The sequence below is a fragment of the Protobothrops mucrosquamatus genome, unplaced genomic scaffold (genome assembly GCF_001527695.2).
Source record: "Protobothrops mucrosquamatus isolate PMUCROS unplaced genomic scaffold, P.Mucros_1.0 scaffold5, whole genome shotgun sequence".
NCBI lineage: Eukaryota > Metazoa > Chordata > Lepidosauria > Squamata > Viperidae > Protobothrops > Protobothrops mucrosquamatus.
The window spans coordinates 4,705,384-4,721,856 of NW_015386392.1; the positions used below are offsets into that span (position 1 = coordinate 4,705,384).

The following is a 16,473-nucleotide window of genomic DNA, read 5'->3' on the forward strand; positions in this document are numbered from 1 at the left end:
GGGACCTTGGAGGTCATCTAGTCCAACCCCCTGCTCAGGCAGGAAACCCTATACCATTTCGGACAAATGGCTGTCCAGTCTCTTCTTAAAAACTTCCAGTGTTGGAGCATTCACCGCTTCTGGAGGCAGGTTGTTCCACTGGTTAATTGTTCTAACTGTCAGGAAATTTCTCCTTAGTTCTAGGTTGCTTCTCTCCTTGGTTAGTTTCCACCTGTTGCTTCTTGTCCTGCCTTCAGGTGCTTTGGAGAATAGCTTGACTCCCTCTTCTTTGTGGCAGCCCCTGAGATACTGGAACACTGCTATCATGTCCCCCCTTGTCCTTCTCTTCGTTAAACTAGACATACCCAATTCCAGCAACCGTTCCTTATATGTTTTAGCCTCCAGTCCTCTAATCATCTTTGTTGCTCTTCTCTGTACTCTTTCTAGAGTCTCAACATCTTTTTTACATTGTGGTGACCAAAACTGGAAGCAGTATTCCAAGTGTGGCCTTAACAAGGCCTTGTAAAGTGGTATCAACACTTCACGTGATCTTGATTCTATCCCTCTGTTAATGCAAAGACAGGGGAGCTTAAATTTGGTGCATTTGTTTCTGTTGCAATTGGTGGCTTATGGTTGAAACCAACAGAAGTCAAACCAAGCAGAGGGAAGACATATTGAATGGATGGTCATTTCTTATTATACATTTTTTTTCCATCCATATTAACCAGCAATCCTGCGTAGACCCAACATGTCGCTATTTTTTGGTTGCTGTTAACATTTCATTAAAAAAAAAAATGAAAACCTACTGAGAGGAGTTTGCCAAAATGACAAAATATTGAATGACATATTAAATAACCCTATTCTTTAGGAATGTTAGTCATTAGGTCTGCTCTGCGAATGACTTCACATTACTTCAATAAAGAGCTCTGCACAGGACCAAAATATTTCTCAGCCCAAGGATATTAGTTGTCTGCGCTAAAGAGTGACATCTTTCTGCAAAGAAAACTTTCGGGTTACTTAAAGGTTGAATCATACTGAAATTATGGGATAACTATGATTAGGAAAGACCATGGTGCGTCAGTCCAATTATAGCTAAATGTAAAAGTCTGTGTCTGCAATGGAATTGTGTATGTTGGAAAAATAATGTATATTGGAGTAATTGTGTTGAAGGAAATACTACTACTACTACTACTACTACTACTACTACTAATAATAATAATAATAATAATAATAATAATAATAATAATAATAATAATAATAATAATAGTAATAAAGTTGGAAGGGACCTTGGAGGTCGTCTAGTCCAACCTCCTGCTCAGGCAGGAAACCCTATACCATTTCGGACACATGGCTGTCCAGTCTCTTCTTAAAAACTTCCAGTGTTGGAGCATCCACCGCTTCTGGAGGCAGGTTGTTCCACTGGTTAATTGTTCTAACTGTCAGGAAATTCCTCCTTAGTTCTAGGTTGCTTCTCTCCTTGTCCTGCCTTCAGGCGCTTTGACCATTAGGTTAAATGCCCTTTTGTTCTGAGCAAAGAATGTTCTTAAATTCCACGAAACAGTCTTAGAGGCAGTCCTCATTTACTGACTGCCTCATTTGGTGACAAGTACCTTGTGTTTGCAGCCTTTGCAGGCCTGTAAATCAAAGGAAAGCTGAAGTAAGATCAGTAAACACAGTCCTGGGTTTAATTAACTTTGCTTTGCTTGACAGCTAAGTGGCTAGTCCCTTGTGGTCACTATATAAAGACCTCCTTAGCGTAGATATATTCTAACCTTTCCTAAGCTGGTTCCTTCCAGATATTTGCAGCCCATAGGATTTCCTTACTAAATGCTCTAAAACATTTGAAGGATGCTGGTTAGGTTTCTATAAAATCTTGCAGTCTGAGATAAGATCCATTGAATTAAATGAGGCTATTCCAGTTGTAATAAGAAGGGAGAAACAAACTTCAAACTTTTCTTCGCTAGGAGATATATATATATCAGACTTCAGCTAGTCCTCAACTTAGGACCACAATCGGGACTGGAAAATTCATTGTTAAGCCTTGTTAAGTGAGGCATTACATGACTATTTCTGATTTTACTCACTTTTTTTTCCATGTCATTAAGTGAGTCATCACAATCGCAATTTGCAACTTTTGCAAGACATCATGTAATCATGATTTGCAATCTTCCCTGCCAGAAGCCAGTTGGGAAGATTGCAAATTCCCTTCGCGTGACCCTCAGATGTTGCAACTTTACACACAAGTCAGCTGACAAATGCCCCCAAAAATTGATCACCTGATCTTAACAGTGATACAATGGCCATTATCTCAAAGATGAACCATGCCACTTTTTTTCAGGTAGTCCTTGACTTATGACCACAATTGAGCCCCAACATTTCTGTTGCTAAGCAATATAGTTGTTAAGTGAGTTTTGTCCCATTTTACGACCTTTCTTGCCACGGTTGTTAAGTGAATCACTGCAGTTGTTAAAGTTAGTAACAGGGCTGTTAAGTTATTCTGTCTTCCCCACTGACTTTGCTTGTTAGGAGGTCTCAAAAGGTGATCACTTGACCCCGGGACATCTCAACCGTCATAAATATGAGTCAGTTGCCAAGTGTCTGAATTTTGATCACATGACCATGGAGATACTACAATGGTCGTCAGTGGGGGAAATGGTCATAAGTTACATATTTCAGTGCCATTGTAACTTCGAATAGTCATTAAACGGATTGTTGTAAGTCAAGGACTACCTGTACTGACGTAACTTTGAACTGTCCTTAAATGAGTGGTCATAAATCCACGACTACCTATATATTTTAATCCATCTTTCATGGCCTCAGTGATATGATAGATCAGGGGTCTTCAAACTTGGCCCTTTTATGACTTGTGGACTTCAACTCCCATAATTCCTCAACCAGGCACTGGCTGAGGAATTCTGAGAGTTGAAGTCCACAAGTCATAAAAGGGCCAAGTTTGAAGACCCTTATGATAGATGGTGACATTAAACAAGAACCTGTCTAACTAACCTGTCTCTTAAAACCTCACTTGTGTTACCCTCATTCCTTCTTAGCCCGAAAAAGATTGAAGGAATATAGCATTTTATTTAGACTTCTGTCCAACTGCAGGCCGTTTCATCTATTTCAGTTGTTTTTCCTCTTTATAGGGTAGGAAAAAAATCCCTAAATCGTCATTATTCTGCAGAAAGGAAATTGCTTTTACTAACCCCAGGGAATCACTCCACCATTTCAATTTCCTCCTTTCCTCCCCCCTGGATATAAAATAAAGATGAAAAAGGGGGTCAGTTAAAATCAAGACAGGATTGCATGATGAGAAATTAGGAGCAGTATGTTTCCTTATCCTGCCTTAATAGGCCAGGGCAAAGAGCGAAGCAGTGGGTCATAATTCTATACATGGAGGATGCAGAGATGACCTCTTCTGTCTCCTTGGAGGTGTATACAGTATTTTTCCCTTCCCTTTCCCTTCCCCTTTCCTCAACTTACAACAGTTCATTTAGTGACCGTTCAAAGTCACAACAGCACTGACAAAAAGTGACTTATGACCATTTTCCACACTTACGACCGTTGCAGCGTCCCCACGGTCACGTGATCAAACTTCAGACACTTGACAACTGACTTGTACTTATAACGGTTGCACCGTCCTGGTGTCACGTGATCCCCTGTTGCGACCTTTTGACAAGCAAAGTCAATGGGGAAGCCAGATTCACTTAACAACCGTGTGACTAACTTAACAACTGCAGTAATTCACTTATCAACTGTGGCAAGAAAAGTCGTAAAAATGGAGCAAAATTAATTTAATAGCTTCTCACTTAGCAACAGAAATTTTGGGATCAATTGTGGTTGTAAGTCGAATTCGAATTCCAGAAGACAGTCAAGATTGTCCATGAGTTGATCAGTTAAAAAGGGGTAGCCGAAAGTTAAGTCACACTTATAGTCTCTCCAGGAAACGGTGCATGGCTAAATGGAATAAAATCCCACAATTTTAATATTGATTTTATTGCTTTTTATTTTCTTTTTTTAATTGATTCTTTCCTTTTTCCCCTTTCTTTGAATTTTTCCCCTTCCTTTTTCTTCCTTTCCACCGCTTTTGCTTTTTAGCAATTACAAATAACTGTATATCAAAATATTAGGGTTAGTGTTTTATAGAGATTGCTGGTGATTTCTAAGACAAGTGGATGAACCGAGTTTTGTAAATTTAACAGAAAAATGAGGAAAAGGTAAACTTCAGATGTTGTCATACTTGCAAATGCTTTGGACATTTAGTTATGTTTAATCTTTTATCCACTGTGTTCTTTTCATCTTCTTCTTTTGTATAAGTATCTCTTTCTTTCAATGCTTTAATAAATGAATTATTTTAAAAAAAACTCCCCCTGGTATTGATTTTAAAGAAGATTCAGCGTCTCTTATATTATTCATTCCCTCCCTTTGCTTCATCCGTAGCTTCTTCCTGGGTCTTCTTTTGGTCCTAGTGGGGGTGTCTGCAGGGAGAGAGTCAAAAAAGTCAAGATGGCGGCCACAAGCATGAATTCAAAAGCTGCCTTGGGGGGGGGAAATCATAGTTGTGGCTGCCATCTTGACATTTTTGACCTTATCCCTGCCAAACCCCATATCCTAGAAAGAAGAATGGAAAGAGAGAAAACAATTCCTTTGGGAATTCCAGCATTATTCCGTTACACGTAGATCTCAACTTACAACAGTTCATTTAATGACCATATGAAGTTACAACGGAACTAAAAAAAATGACTTATGACCATTTTTCATGCAACCAATGCAGCATCCCCATGATCACGTGATCAAAATTAGGTTGCTTGGCAACTGACTTGTATTTATGACAGTTGCAGTATCCCAGGGTCATGTGATCCCCTTTTGTGACCTTTTGACAAACAAAATCAAAGGGGAAGCGAGATTCACTTAACAGCCATGTTACTGATTTAACAACTGCATGGATTCAGTTAACAACTGTGGTGAGGGAGGTTGTAAAGTGGAGCAAAACTCACTTAACAAATGTTTCATTTGGCCACATAAATGTTGGGCTCCATTATGGTTGTAATTCGAGGACCACCTATATTCTGTTATTCAGCCGACTCCTCAAATTATCAAGTTTGATCTCTGGCTGAATTTCCCCAAATTGCACTCTTTTGCACCAGCCGGTTTGCTGCAAATCCTGCACATATTCACACATATTGTGTTGCCATCTACACTACACAAAATCAACTTCACAGATGCCCAACCATCTCCTTCATCCTCCCTTTTGCAGGATTTTTTTTTTTTTTTGCAGCTGGAAAGCTGTTGTTTTAATTTGGTAGCAATGTCAACTTCAAGGCCTCTGTGGGATTCTCGGCCTGATTTTGATGCATAAGGGAAAGTCTTTAAATAGAATACAATAGAGCTGGAAGGGGCCTTGGAGACCTTCTAGTCCAGCCCCCCACTCAGGCAGGAAACCCTATACCAGGGGTAGGCAACCTTGGCTCTTTTATGACTTGTGGACTTCAACTCCCAGAATTCCTGAGCCAGCCATGCTGAGGGGAAAGGGAGAGGTTTCCAATCTGAGCCATGCTAGCTCAGGAATTCTGGGAGTTGAAGTCCACGAATCATAAAAGAGACAAGGTTGCCTATCCCTACCCAATACCATTTCAGACAGGTGACTGTCTAGTCTCTTCTTAAAAACCTTCACTGATGGAGCAAGCTGTTCCACTGGTTAATTTTCCTCACTGTCAGGAAGTTTCTCCTTAATTCCAGGTTGCTTCTCTCTTTGGTCAGTTTCCAACCATTATTTCTTGTCCTGCCCTCTGGTGCTCTGGGGAATAATTTGACCCCCTTCTTCTTTGTGGCAGCCCCTCAAATACTGGAATGCTGCTATCATGTCACCCCTGTTTCTTTTCTTTAGACTAGCCAAACCCAAGTCCTGCAGCTGTTCTTCGTATGTTTTAGTCTCCAGGCCTTTGATCCTTTTAGTTGCTCTTCTCTGAACTTTTTCCAAGGTCTCAGCATCTTTTTTGTAGTATGGTGACCAAAATTGGCTGCAGTATTCCAGGTGTGGTCTTACTAGGGTTTTATAAAGCGGTACTAATACCTCGCGTGATCTTGATTCTATGCCTCTGTTTATACAACCCAGGATTGTATTAGCTTTTTGGGCTGCTGCTGCACACGGCTGGCTCATAGTCAATTGATCATCCACTAGGACTCCAAGGTCCCTCTCACAGTTACTGTTTTTGAACCAGTAAAGGTGAGGAAGAGATATTATCCCTTAATCTATCAGGCCACATTCCCCCTTGTGAGGTTTAATTTGTGGAGAGTTGCAGAGAAGGTGCATCCCCCACCTTCTGTTGACTCTCCCCAAACAAGTGGACCACTCTGAGACAGTCATTTGCTTTCCCCTTCTTCATTTTTAAACTTACAAATTTTTAAAGCTTTCCCGGAGAAAAGTATCCTGCAACAAATCACCGAGGTGGAAGACCAAGTTTTATAAAACAGGGTGTGCAGCCATTTGCAAGTTGTGTAGTGTTTTCTTTCCCTCTTCCCCCCAAACCAGGACTAGGTGTGTGTCACCCTGTAAAATGTAGCTGCAATCTTTGAAAACTGCTGAATGACCGATCCAAAAAGGTGAGGGACTTACAATGGAGAGAAGCAACCTAGAACTAAGGAGAAACTTCCTGACAGTTAGAACAATTAACCAGTGGAACAACCTGCCTCCAGAAGTGGTGAATGCTCCAACACTGGAAGTCTTTAAGAAGAGACTGGACAGCCATGTGTCTGAAATGGTATAGGGTTTCCTACCTGAGCAGGGGGTTGGGCTAGATGACCTCCAAGGTCCCTTCCAACTTTATTATTATTATTATTATAACGGTTCATTTAGTGACCATTCAAAGTTACAACAACACTAAAAAAAGGACTTATGACCAATTTTCATACTTATGACCGCTGCAGCATCCCCGTGATCATGTGATCAAAATTCAGATACTTGGCACTGGCTCATATTTATGACAATTGCCGTATCCTGGGGTCATGTGATCCCTTTCTGACAAGCAAAGTCAATGGGGGAAGCCGGATTCATTTAACAACCCTGTTACTAACTTAACAGCCGCAGACTTAATGTGTCAAGAAAGGTCGTAAAATGGGACAAAGTTCACTTAACAAATGTCTCATTTAGCAGTAGAAATGTTGGGCTGGATTGTGGTCGTAAGTCAAGGACTCCCTGTACAAGACTACATGGTTCATTGAGAACTTTGCATCCATGTCTTCCCCTCACCTAAAAGTTGTCAGCAAAGTTGGCTTAAAGTTTTCTTCCCTTAATGTATATGTACAAATAGTCCTTGACATGTGACTATCATTGGGACCAAAACCTCTGTCACTAAGCAATGCTGTCATTAGGTGAGTCAACCATGTGACTGTGCCTGATTTAAGACTTTTTTTTTTTAACCTGGTTAAGTAAATCTGGTTTTTTTACACTGACCCTGCATGGCAGAATCCCCCTGGGAAGGCTGCAGTGGCAATCACATGGAGCCCCAGATGCTGCATCTGTCATAAACCTCTCACAAATGCCAGTTGCCAGGCACCCAAAGCAAAATAATGTGCCTGCAAGGAAGTTGCCATAGTCCTAAATGCCAAAAGTGCTTTTCAAAAGACAACTGGACCACTTTGTTTTCCTTCCTTGCAAACTCAGGCGGAAGAAACTTGTGGGGGCTGCAACACTGGAGGTTTTTAAGAAGAGACTGGATGGCCATTTGTCTGGATTGGTATTGGGTTTCCTGCCTGAGCAGGGGGTTGGACTAGATGACCTCCAAGGTCCCTTCCAGCTCTGCCATTCTCTGAAGTTTCTTGGATGAGAAACAAAATGTTTTCAAGGGAAAATCAAGAAAGCCCAGTTACCTTTTGAAAAACACGTTTTGGGACAACCATGAAGTTTGGAAAGAATGTTTGGTTTTCAAGCCTCAAATCAAGAAGTTTGGGAAGCATCTTTCCAAACTTCCTGGTTTGAGGTTTGGAAACCATGGTTTGAAGTTTGAAAAGTATGACATTTGAAAAGCACCTTTGGAATAACTTCATCAGTTTTGGGTCCCTCCGTCACAGGAGGTTTTTAAAAAGAGATTGGACATCTGTTTGACTGAAATGGTATAGGCTCTTGTGCTGGAGCAGGGGGTTGGACTAGAAGACCTCTGAGGTCCCTTCCAACTCTTTTATTCTATATTCTATGACCTGGAAGATTGAGAATCTCCATAGACATCCTAAGTGCCAGTAAGTCACTTTTCCCAGCACCATTGTGTCTTTGAACAATCACTAACAGAATGTCCTAATATTGAGGGCCATCTCTGTGTCCATGTGTGCCCCTGAACCACATTCACACAAAGATATGTATAATCCTGTCAGCCAATCATGTTCCAGGATGTCTCCTGATTGTTTCAGGATTTCTTGAAACCAAATATAAAATTATTCTGGCCCCCACTGAGTTCCCAAACCCAAGGAACCAGCAGGTAACCACCCAATGTTTCAGTAAATAGAAGAGAAAATTTAAAAGAAAAACACTAGACAACAGCGGATTTTTGTCATGCAGTTTTATTGATATGCAGATTCAAAGAAATCAAAGGCAGCATTTAATCATGCTGTACCTGGTAGGGCAGTTGTTGCCCACCAGTCCAAGGATATGTGCACCCCAAATATAAAACAATACCACAATGTGAAGACATGTCAATGTTACACTATGATTAGAATACTCAGCAATTATTCTGGATAACCTTAGATACAAAATTGCATACATAGATGATCAGCAAACCAAGTTATGGCTTGCAAAGTACAGAATAAGCTTCTTGGTTCTACACATAGGTCTTCTTGACAGGTCCTTCCTCAGTGATTTCTTCTTCAGTTATGGTTTCCAGCTCACAGCCAATGTGGAGGTGAATCTCTTGGATCCTCAAAGGAAAAGAAATACATTGAAACAGGGAGTTGAAGTCCACCCATCTTCAAGGAGCTACGATTGACAAACACAGCAACAGAAAGACTTGGAATAAGGAAAGTTGGACTCTTCACTTGGATGCTTCTTTCTCTTTCTCTCTGTCCCAAAGATGCTTTTTCAAAAGGCAACTGGGCTTTCTTTGTCCTTCTTTGAAAATATTTCACTTCTTACCCCAGAAGCTTCACAGAATAACAGAGCTGAAAGTCCAGTTGCCTTTTGAAAAAGCATCTCTGGGACAACCATGACGTGGAAGATTGAGAATCTGCAGAATCATCTTTCTCTCTGTATCCCTTCTGTTCTCCAAGGGTTTTTTCTACCCACACTAACTAATGTGGTAAGACACCCAGAGATTTGTGACTTTGGCAGTCATATAAATGTGAGAAATAAATACATTTAATAAACTCACTTCTGAGCTGGCGCGGCTTCGGGCTCAGGTGTAGTATCCTGAAGATCTCTGTTGCGTGTTTCAGGAAGGAAACAGCATAGGATTCCTGCAACCAGTGTTGAGCTTCCACAGATGAACATAGGAATAGCAAGGTGGTATCTGGCCAACATGCCAAGTAATGGCGCAAGGATGCCCGCGACACGAGCAGACGTGGAGCACAAGCCAAGGGCGAATTGTCTGGTGGAAGAAATAGAATAAAACAAATTGAGTCACTCAACCTTACCGGTAAATAGTCTTCAGATTAAAAGAAATGAGAAGCAAATAATGTGGATGTCTTCTCTTCTGGCAATCCTGGAAGCTGAAGTCTATACATCTTAAAGTTGCCAAGTTTGAAAAACACTGCAAACAAATTATATATTGCATTTATTTTAATAATGGGGAGGGCACACTTCTTGTTTTGTTGTTTGTGCTGTCCAGAGTCACAGTGCTTGATTGAGGTGCCTTTATAAATCAAGTAAGTAAATAAACAATATAAACACATAAGTAATATCTTTACCTCACAACTGTGGGAAATATCTCAGCAGAAAACAGATAAGTGGTTGAAAAGGAAGCAGCCATAGCAGACTTTCCAATCACGGCTAGCACAGTCACAATAATACGGAATTCTGGAGAGAGAAAAACAGAGTGAGGTGAGAAAGAGCACAGAAGATCTAACTTGAGGTGTTACAGAACATTTGAGAGCTTCAAAACTGGGGCCTAGCTTTACACAAATCCATGAGTGGGTTTAGGTTGGTTTCTATGACCCTTTTCAGGAAAAAGGTTTTAGTCACTTATTGAATTCCTGCCCTAATCAGAAAGGCTCAGTCACTAATGAGATGCCACCAAGGAGAAAATACAAAATTGGAAAACATAAATTAAGAGTTGGGGTCAATGCCTGCACGTCTCATTTTTCTCTGAGAAAAAGGCTCTAATGCTGAAAAAGATGGAAGGAAAGAGAAAAAGTTACAGTGGTTAATGGGAAATCTTTGCAACACCTGAAGGACCAGGTTGGAGACAGATCTTTGTGGAGAAAAATCTTAACTGTGTGATTGCCAAGGGTTAAAAACAACTTTTATGGCACATAAATCAGGTCACTGCAATCTTTTGAGCTGCCAAGATCATCTTGCTATTTTGGTTCCCAAATATCTAACGTACCTTTGGGGATCACACAGATGATCACACACATGATTCCTCCCAGGATGAGCCAAGTGGACTGGCACTTCTTCCTCCCGATCGATTCGAGCAGAAAAATGGAGAAGATGCGAGATGGGATTTCCACAGCTCCAAAGATGAGTTGGGTCAAGTAGATGTTCAAGCCAAAATCCCCAACGTGAAGACTCAGTTCGTAATACACCAGACTATCCACAAACCTGAGGGTAGAACGAGAAGTTGAGATGCTTCTGAGAAGTTGCATCAGCTTCCCATACTTTACATTGAAAATACATCTGCTTTGTGATTTTTTTTTTAAATGCCTTTTAAAGAAGACTTACCACACCCAAGCCATGATCAAAGTCATGTTCCTCAGATACGATTTCTTGAAAAGGTCTAGGATGTATTTATGTGACATCTTCTTTTCTGGAGCCAACTGAAATGAGCACAAAATGGAAGACAAAACATTACAGTAGTCAAATTTCATGGTTACTATCCTGTAAAATATATATTGGCTGCTAAGCTCCTAAATTTTGGTTAGGACGCTGTGGCAGTCCTAAGTGCAAGTAGTAAGTCACTTTTTTCAGTGCTGTTGTAACTTTGAACAGTCACTGCATGGATGGCAGTGTGTCAAGGAATACCTGTGTACTTTTTGGATTAAAAAAGCAGTTTTTGAGCCTTGTTTTGTAAAGCTGGGCAGAGGTTTTAGCCATAACTTTAAAAAGAAGCAGAGAAGGTAAAAGCCAGACATTTTGTCCAAGATATCCCTTCAGGGAGGAAAAAGAAGTTAAGAACCACAGGAAGGGGAAAAAAACTAGAAGTTATAGCATTGGAAAAGAGTAATAAAGCCAATTTTGATCTCCTTTTTAAAGTGTTCTTTTCTAAAATGTTCCTCTAAAGGAGCGTTAAAACAACTATGCATTTGGTACCTGATCCACGATATCCACAGAAAAGGTTTGGTTGTTGATGGCAGCAGCTCTTAGGAGGATATCTTTGGCTTCTTCCATTTTCTTTTTGGTTATCAGCCATCGAGCAGAGCTTGGAAGGACCCTGCAACAGATAAAAACATACATCAGAAGTGGAAACAGAATTGTGTGTGTGTGAATGAACTGAATTCAAATAGCAACTGAATTCAAATAGCACTTTCTTGTAGGCCAGTGTTTCTTAACCTCAGAAATTTTAAGAAGCCTGGACTTCAACTCCACATGCTGGCTGAGAGTTGAAGTCCAGATCTTTTAAATCGCCAAAGTTGAGAACAATCAAGTATATTAGCAAAAATCAAACTGACCTGAATCAAAAACGTAAGTTCAAATCCCAGGAACAGATTTTGGATGCCCACAAAAAGCTGAAGATGCAAATTCCTTCCAGCAGAAATGCAAGAGACTTACCAAGCGTAGAAAAAGATGAGAAATGCAGGAGCTGAGGTCGTTATTTGATACAGTCGCCAGTCATGGACAAAGTAGGCCACGCCAGCTAGAGCCATTTGACCCAGCGCATTGGCACAATGAATGATGATCAGCGCCTGTGGACGGTAAGATGGACCCACCCATTCCGAACCTAAAGGAAAATGGAAAACTCAAAAGTCTCTTCACAAAGAAACTTGTCCACCCACTGCATTTTCCATTCAGAAATCCTTTCCCAACCCTGAACATTGAATAAAGGTCTCATTTTACAGTCTGCAATCAAAATCTGCCACTGAGCACCTCTACATTTTGACCCAGTGTCTTCTGGACCCTCTGAACCCCCTTTGTGGCACCCCAGAGATCCCCACATCTTGAAATGCAGACAAGGGAAGCCAGTGGCACAATTTCTCCAAGTCTTGAGATAAGAAATATACAGAGAACTTCCTGGAACCTCAAAAATTACAGTACATTGGTTTGAAAGGCAAAGGGTGTGATCTTTTTAGAAGTTGACATTTGGGCTTCTAGGACTTACTCAAGGTTGCAATGCTGATGCTGATCCCAGCCAGGGCTGCTCCTACGACGAATCTCAGGGCAATGTAGACGTAGAAATGCGCGGCCAAACTTACTGCAGTCCCAAAGAATCCCATTATGAACAGGGTAATTAGGATGGACATCCGGCTGCCAAACCTGGAGAAAACAATGCAAGAAGGGTCAGTTGTAATGCTCAGAATGAAAAAACAACAACAACAACACTTTTTTAAAAAGAAAAATCCATGGGCTGTTTTCCCTTGAGAAAAGTAAGCTGGGTTTGTACAGCAAACAAAGCTGGGCTGGAGAGCCTTCAAGAAGACGGTCAAATGAAGTGAAGATAGCAAGCATAACCATGGGATTAGAGCACTATCTCCAACATGCACACAGGTAGGGCTTTGACCCCATGGATGTGATTACCACCATCTTGATGATCAGATTTGCGACACATTCCATGAAAGACCCAAGTCTCTGGAGACATCCACAATGCTGGAAAAACTGAAGGAAAGAGAAGGAAGCAAGCCAGGAACAAAGCAGAATGGACTCATTAAAGAAGTAATGGATGTACTTTTGAAAAACCTGAAGAATTAGGTTGGGGAACAGATAATCCAGAAGTAAAACACGTGTAAAAAGAGGCAGGGCATGGATTGCCGGCACAGAAGTTAACTTTTGAGTTGGAGTCTCTGTGGACCTCTTTTTGACACCTTGCCTGCACAGACTGCTTCAACCTCCAGGGGGCAGAAGCTGCTGTGTGAAATGTGTCACCTTACCTGTCACTCAGTGAGCCGAAGATCAGCGATCCAGCCAGAAGTCCGCCCATGAAAATGGATTGGGAGATGTCGTTTAAGTCCCTTTGGTCGCAGACCAGATCAAACTAAAGCAGAAAAAGAAAAAAATTACACTTTTATTTAACTTCCAGAATTCCCCAGCCAGCATTCTCTAGGATAACAGGAAAGCTGCCCCAATTCCATCAATTGCTTTGAAAAGGATGGGGCAATTCTCACGATTAGAATCGTTTAAAAGGAATGCAGTGATGCACATACCTCGGTAACCAGAGTTGGCACGCTCATTGTCGGATACACCCATCCTTGTTCACAACCCTGGGTGGAATTGAGCCCGTATTTTATGATCGATTCAATGTCCGAATCTACTGGAGTGAATCTAGAACATTCCTCCAGAGAACCATCCACTTTCTTAGGGATTGTTAAATTTAACACCTGTTGAACGGTTAAGTTGGGGCTAATCGCTCGGATCCAGCTGGTGTTGCAGTGGTGAGGAACATCGATGCTAATGAAGATTTGGCCGAACATGTGAAAGGGGGTCAAGAAACTTGGGATGCAAAGCAGCACCACCAAACATTTCTGAAACGCCCCATATTCGCCAATCATCTTCAAGACTTCCCCAAATCCTGACATTGTAAATTCCAATGCCGGATTAAACCGTTGTTAAACCGAGTTTCTGAAATTAAAATATAAACAAAATCAGCAATAATAATAATAAAGTAAGAGAAAGAGAGAGCAAGGAAGCAAGGCAGAAAAATGCGTGGACTTCAGTTCCATAGCTGCGAAATTCTAAATCCGCTCTCCTTACAATTGAGAAACGCGGCTTTGGCTGGTTGTCTGAGTAAGCATTTTAAAATCGCAGGCAGTTTTTAGCATAGCCGCAAAAGCCGCGTTTTTCAACCTCGGCAACTTTAAAGCGACTGGACTTCAAATTCCACAGCTGCGGAATTGTGGGCACTGAAATCCACTCATCTTAAAAGTTGCCGAAGTTGAGACGCGCTACTTTAGCTTGTTGTCTGAATAGGCGACTTTAAATTACGCGCGCAACTCATAGCGCAGAGCTAAAGCGGCGTTTCGCTTCCCCCCCACCCACCCCCGACCTCGGCCGCTTTGAGATGAGAGGGGCTTAAATTCCTCCGCTGTGGAATTTTAAAGTCATTTAAAGTCGCCGAAGTTGTGAGACGCCGCTTTAGCTTGTTTGAATAAACTCTTTAAATTAGACGCAACTACGGGGAGTTGAAGCCCACTCATCTTAAAAGTTGCCACGGTTGAGAAATGCCGCTTTAGCTGCTACGCTAAGAGCGGCTTGCAATTTAAACCGCTTCAAATCAAAGCAGTGAACAAGAGCAAGCTATAAAACAAGTGGGCTTCGTATTAGGCATGTAAATTGCATGTTTGATAAAATACCTACACAAAAGGGGTTTAACCTGGGTAGCAAATTAAGATTAACTTAATTTAAATAATTTAAGAAAGCCCCGTATCTCCTTAAACTATCAGGAAAGGTCACTGAAAAACAAACGGACTCCAGCAGATATACAGTAAAAACGAACCCGTTTTATTTGTACCGGAATGCATCTCATTTGGTATTATAGAACAAATGAGTGAGTAAAAACATTCCTCAGAATGTGAAATAATCCAAATTTTGCATTTCAGTTGATAAAGATATCAAAAATGTGCAAAAGTAATACAAATATTCTTTAAAGTAACATGTAAAATTAATCACAGAAAATTGTTGCAAAGACAGTATATTAGGCAGCATTTTAAAACCTATTTGGAGAAATGGAGAGCAAGAAAAATACAAACAGTTTGTTAAAATAGGCTTTAAAAAAAAGAAACTAATTTTGCTTTATCTGCAGAAATGCGAAACCAAGAAAACATGAGATATTTGTAAAAATGAGAACTAAAGTTGCTAAATAAAGGCAAAGAAACATGGAGGTCAATTCATGAAATCACCTTGAAATTATTTTCTCAAAGAAATATCATGAAGAGGCCGGCATAGCTCTCTAAGAAACTCGCAGCACAAACTAGAAAAGTTTTTTTTTCCTATTATTGCAAAGTTAGTACCTGCTCACCGCTGGAAGAGATTCACCAAGCGCCCAAAAAGTGAAGGGAAAAACGCCCCTCCCAGCACTTTTATAGCTTTTAAGAAATAATTAGCTGCCTCTGTTTCACAGTTATATCAAACACCTGTGTGCGCAGACACACCCCTTTTGCAAAACACACACATGTTGCATTAGCATAGAGATGAGCCTTTCCCACTCAAATGTCTTATCACTGTTAGTTCGTTCTCTCCTGATCCCGTAATGAAAACAACAGGAGGGGAGGGGGGAAATGCGTAGAACAGAATACTTCTGAGAAGTAGCCAGCAACTTTACCAAAACAGTGGCAGCAGAAATGGAGTAAGAAGACAACACAGCCTGAATTAAGTCTGCCCTTGAGCCATTTAAGATGTTCCACTGCTAATTAAAACAATGCATGGGTTGTATTGTCTAAAAAGGTTTGCTGCTAATTACTTCAGAGAAATAGAAAAGCCCAATAAACAAACAGGAGAAACCCTGAAGGAAGATGTTTTCCAAAACCAGGATTCCATTTTGTTCCTCAGTCCTAAAAGAAATCCATATAGAAATGGCCTAATACAGGTAGTCCTTGACTTATGACCACAACTGAGCCCAAAATTCATGTTGCTAAGTGAGACATTTGTTAAGAGAGTTTTGCCCCATTTTATGACCTTTCTTGCCACAGTTGTTAAGTGAAACGCTGCAGTGGTTAAATTAGCAACACTGTTGTTAAGTGAATCTGACTTTCCCCCGTTGACTTTGCTTTTCAGAAGGTCGCAAAAGAGGATCACGTGACCTTAAGACAGAGCAACCGTCATAAATGTGAGCCAGTTGCCAAGCGTCTGAATATTGACCATGGGGGATGCTGCAAAGGGTTGTAAGTGTGAAAAATGGCCATGTCACTTTTTTCAGTGCCGTTGTAACTTTGAACGGTCACTAAATGAGGTGTTGTAAGTTGAGGACAGCCTGTATATCTGGAGCTGGGACATTAATGGAAGCTATCTTAGATCTGCATCTCATGCACGTGAGAAAAACAGGCCATTTTGGTCAAAATAGTTGTGCTTTTGAAGGCATCTTAGGAGCGTGACTTCATTCTTCTGCTTCCTAGGCCAGGTTAGACAACCAAAAGACTGCAGTGTCACCAAAAGCCCTCTCACTTTGTCAACTGGTCATCATAATTAGCCGGGAAATTATTTGGGATACA

At 40.9% G+C, this 16,473-nt stretch overlaps 1 protein-coding gene across 1 annotated transcript; it reads right to left on the minus strand.

Annotated features, from left to right (window-relative positions):
* Positions 1-8,786: 8,786 nt before the first annotated feature.
* Positions 8,787-13,845, minus strand: LOC107303300 (solute carrier family 22 member 13-like). Its single transcript, XM_015832518.1, has 10 exons — positions 13,474-13,845; positions 13,201-13,304; positions 12,435-12,589; positions 11,888-12,056; positions 11,429-11,549; positions 10,841-10,935; positions 10,506-10,720; positions 9,868-9,976; positions 9,333-9,548; positions 8,787-8,883 (listed from the first exon to the last, which is right to left on the minus strand). The coding sequence occupies exons 1-10, from the start codon at positions 13,843-13,845 to the stop codon at positions 8,787-8,789; spliced, it is 1,653 nt and encodes a 550-aa protein (XP_015688004.1).
* Positions 13,846-16,473: the final 2,628 nt, after the last annotated feature.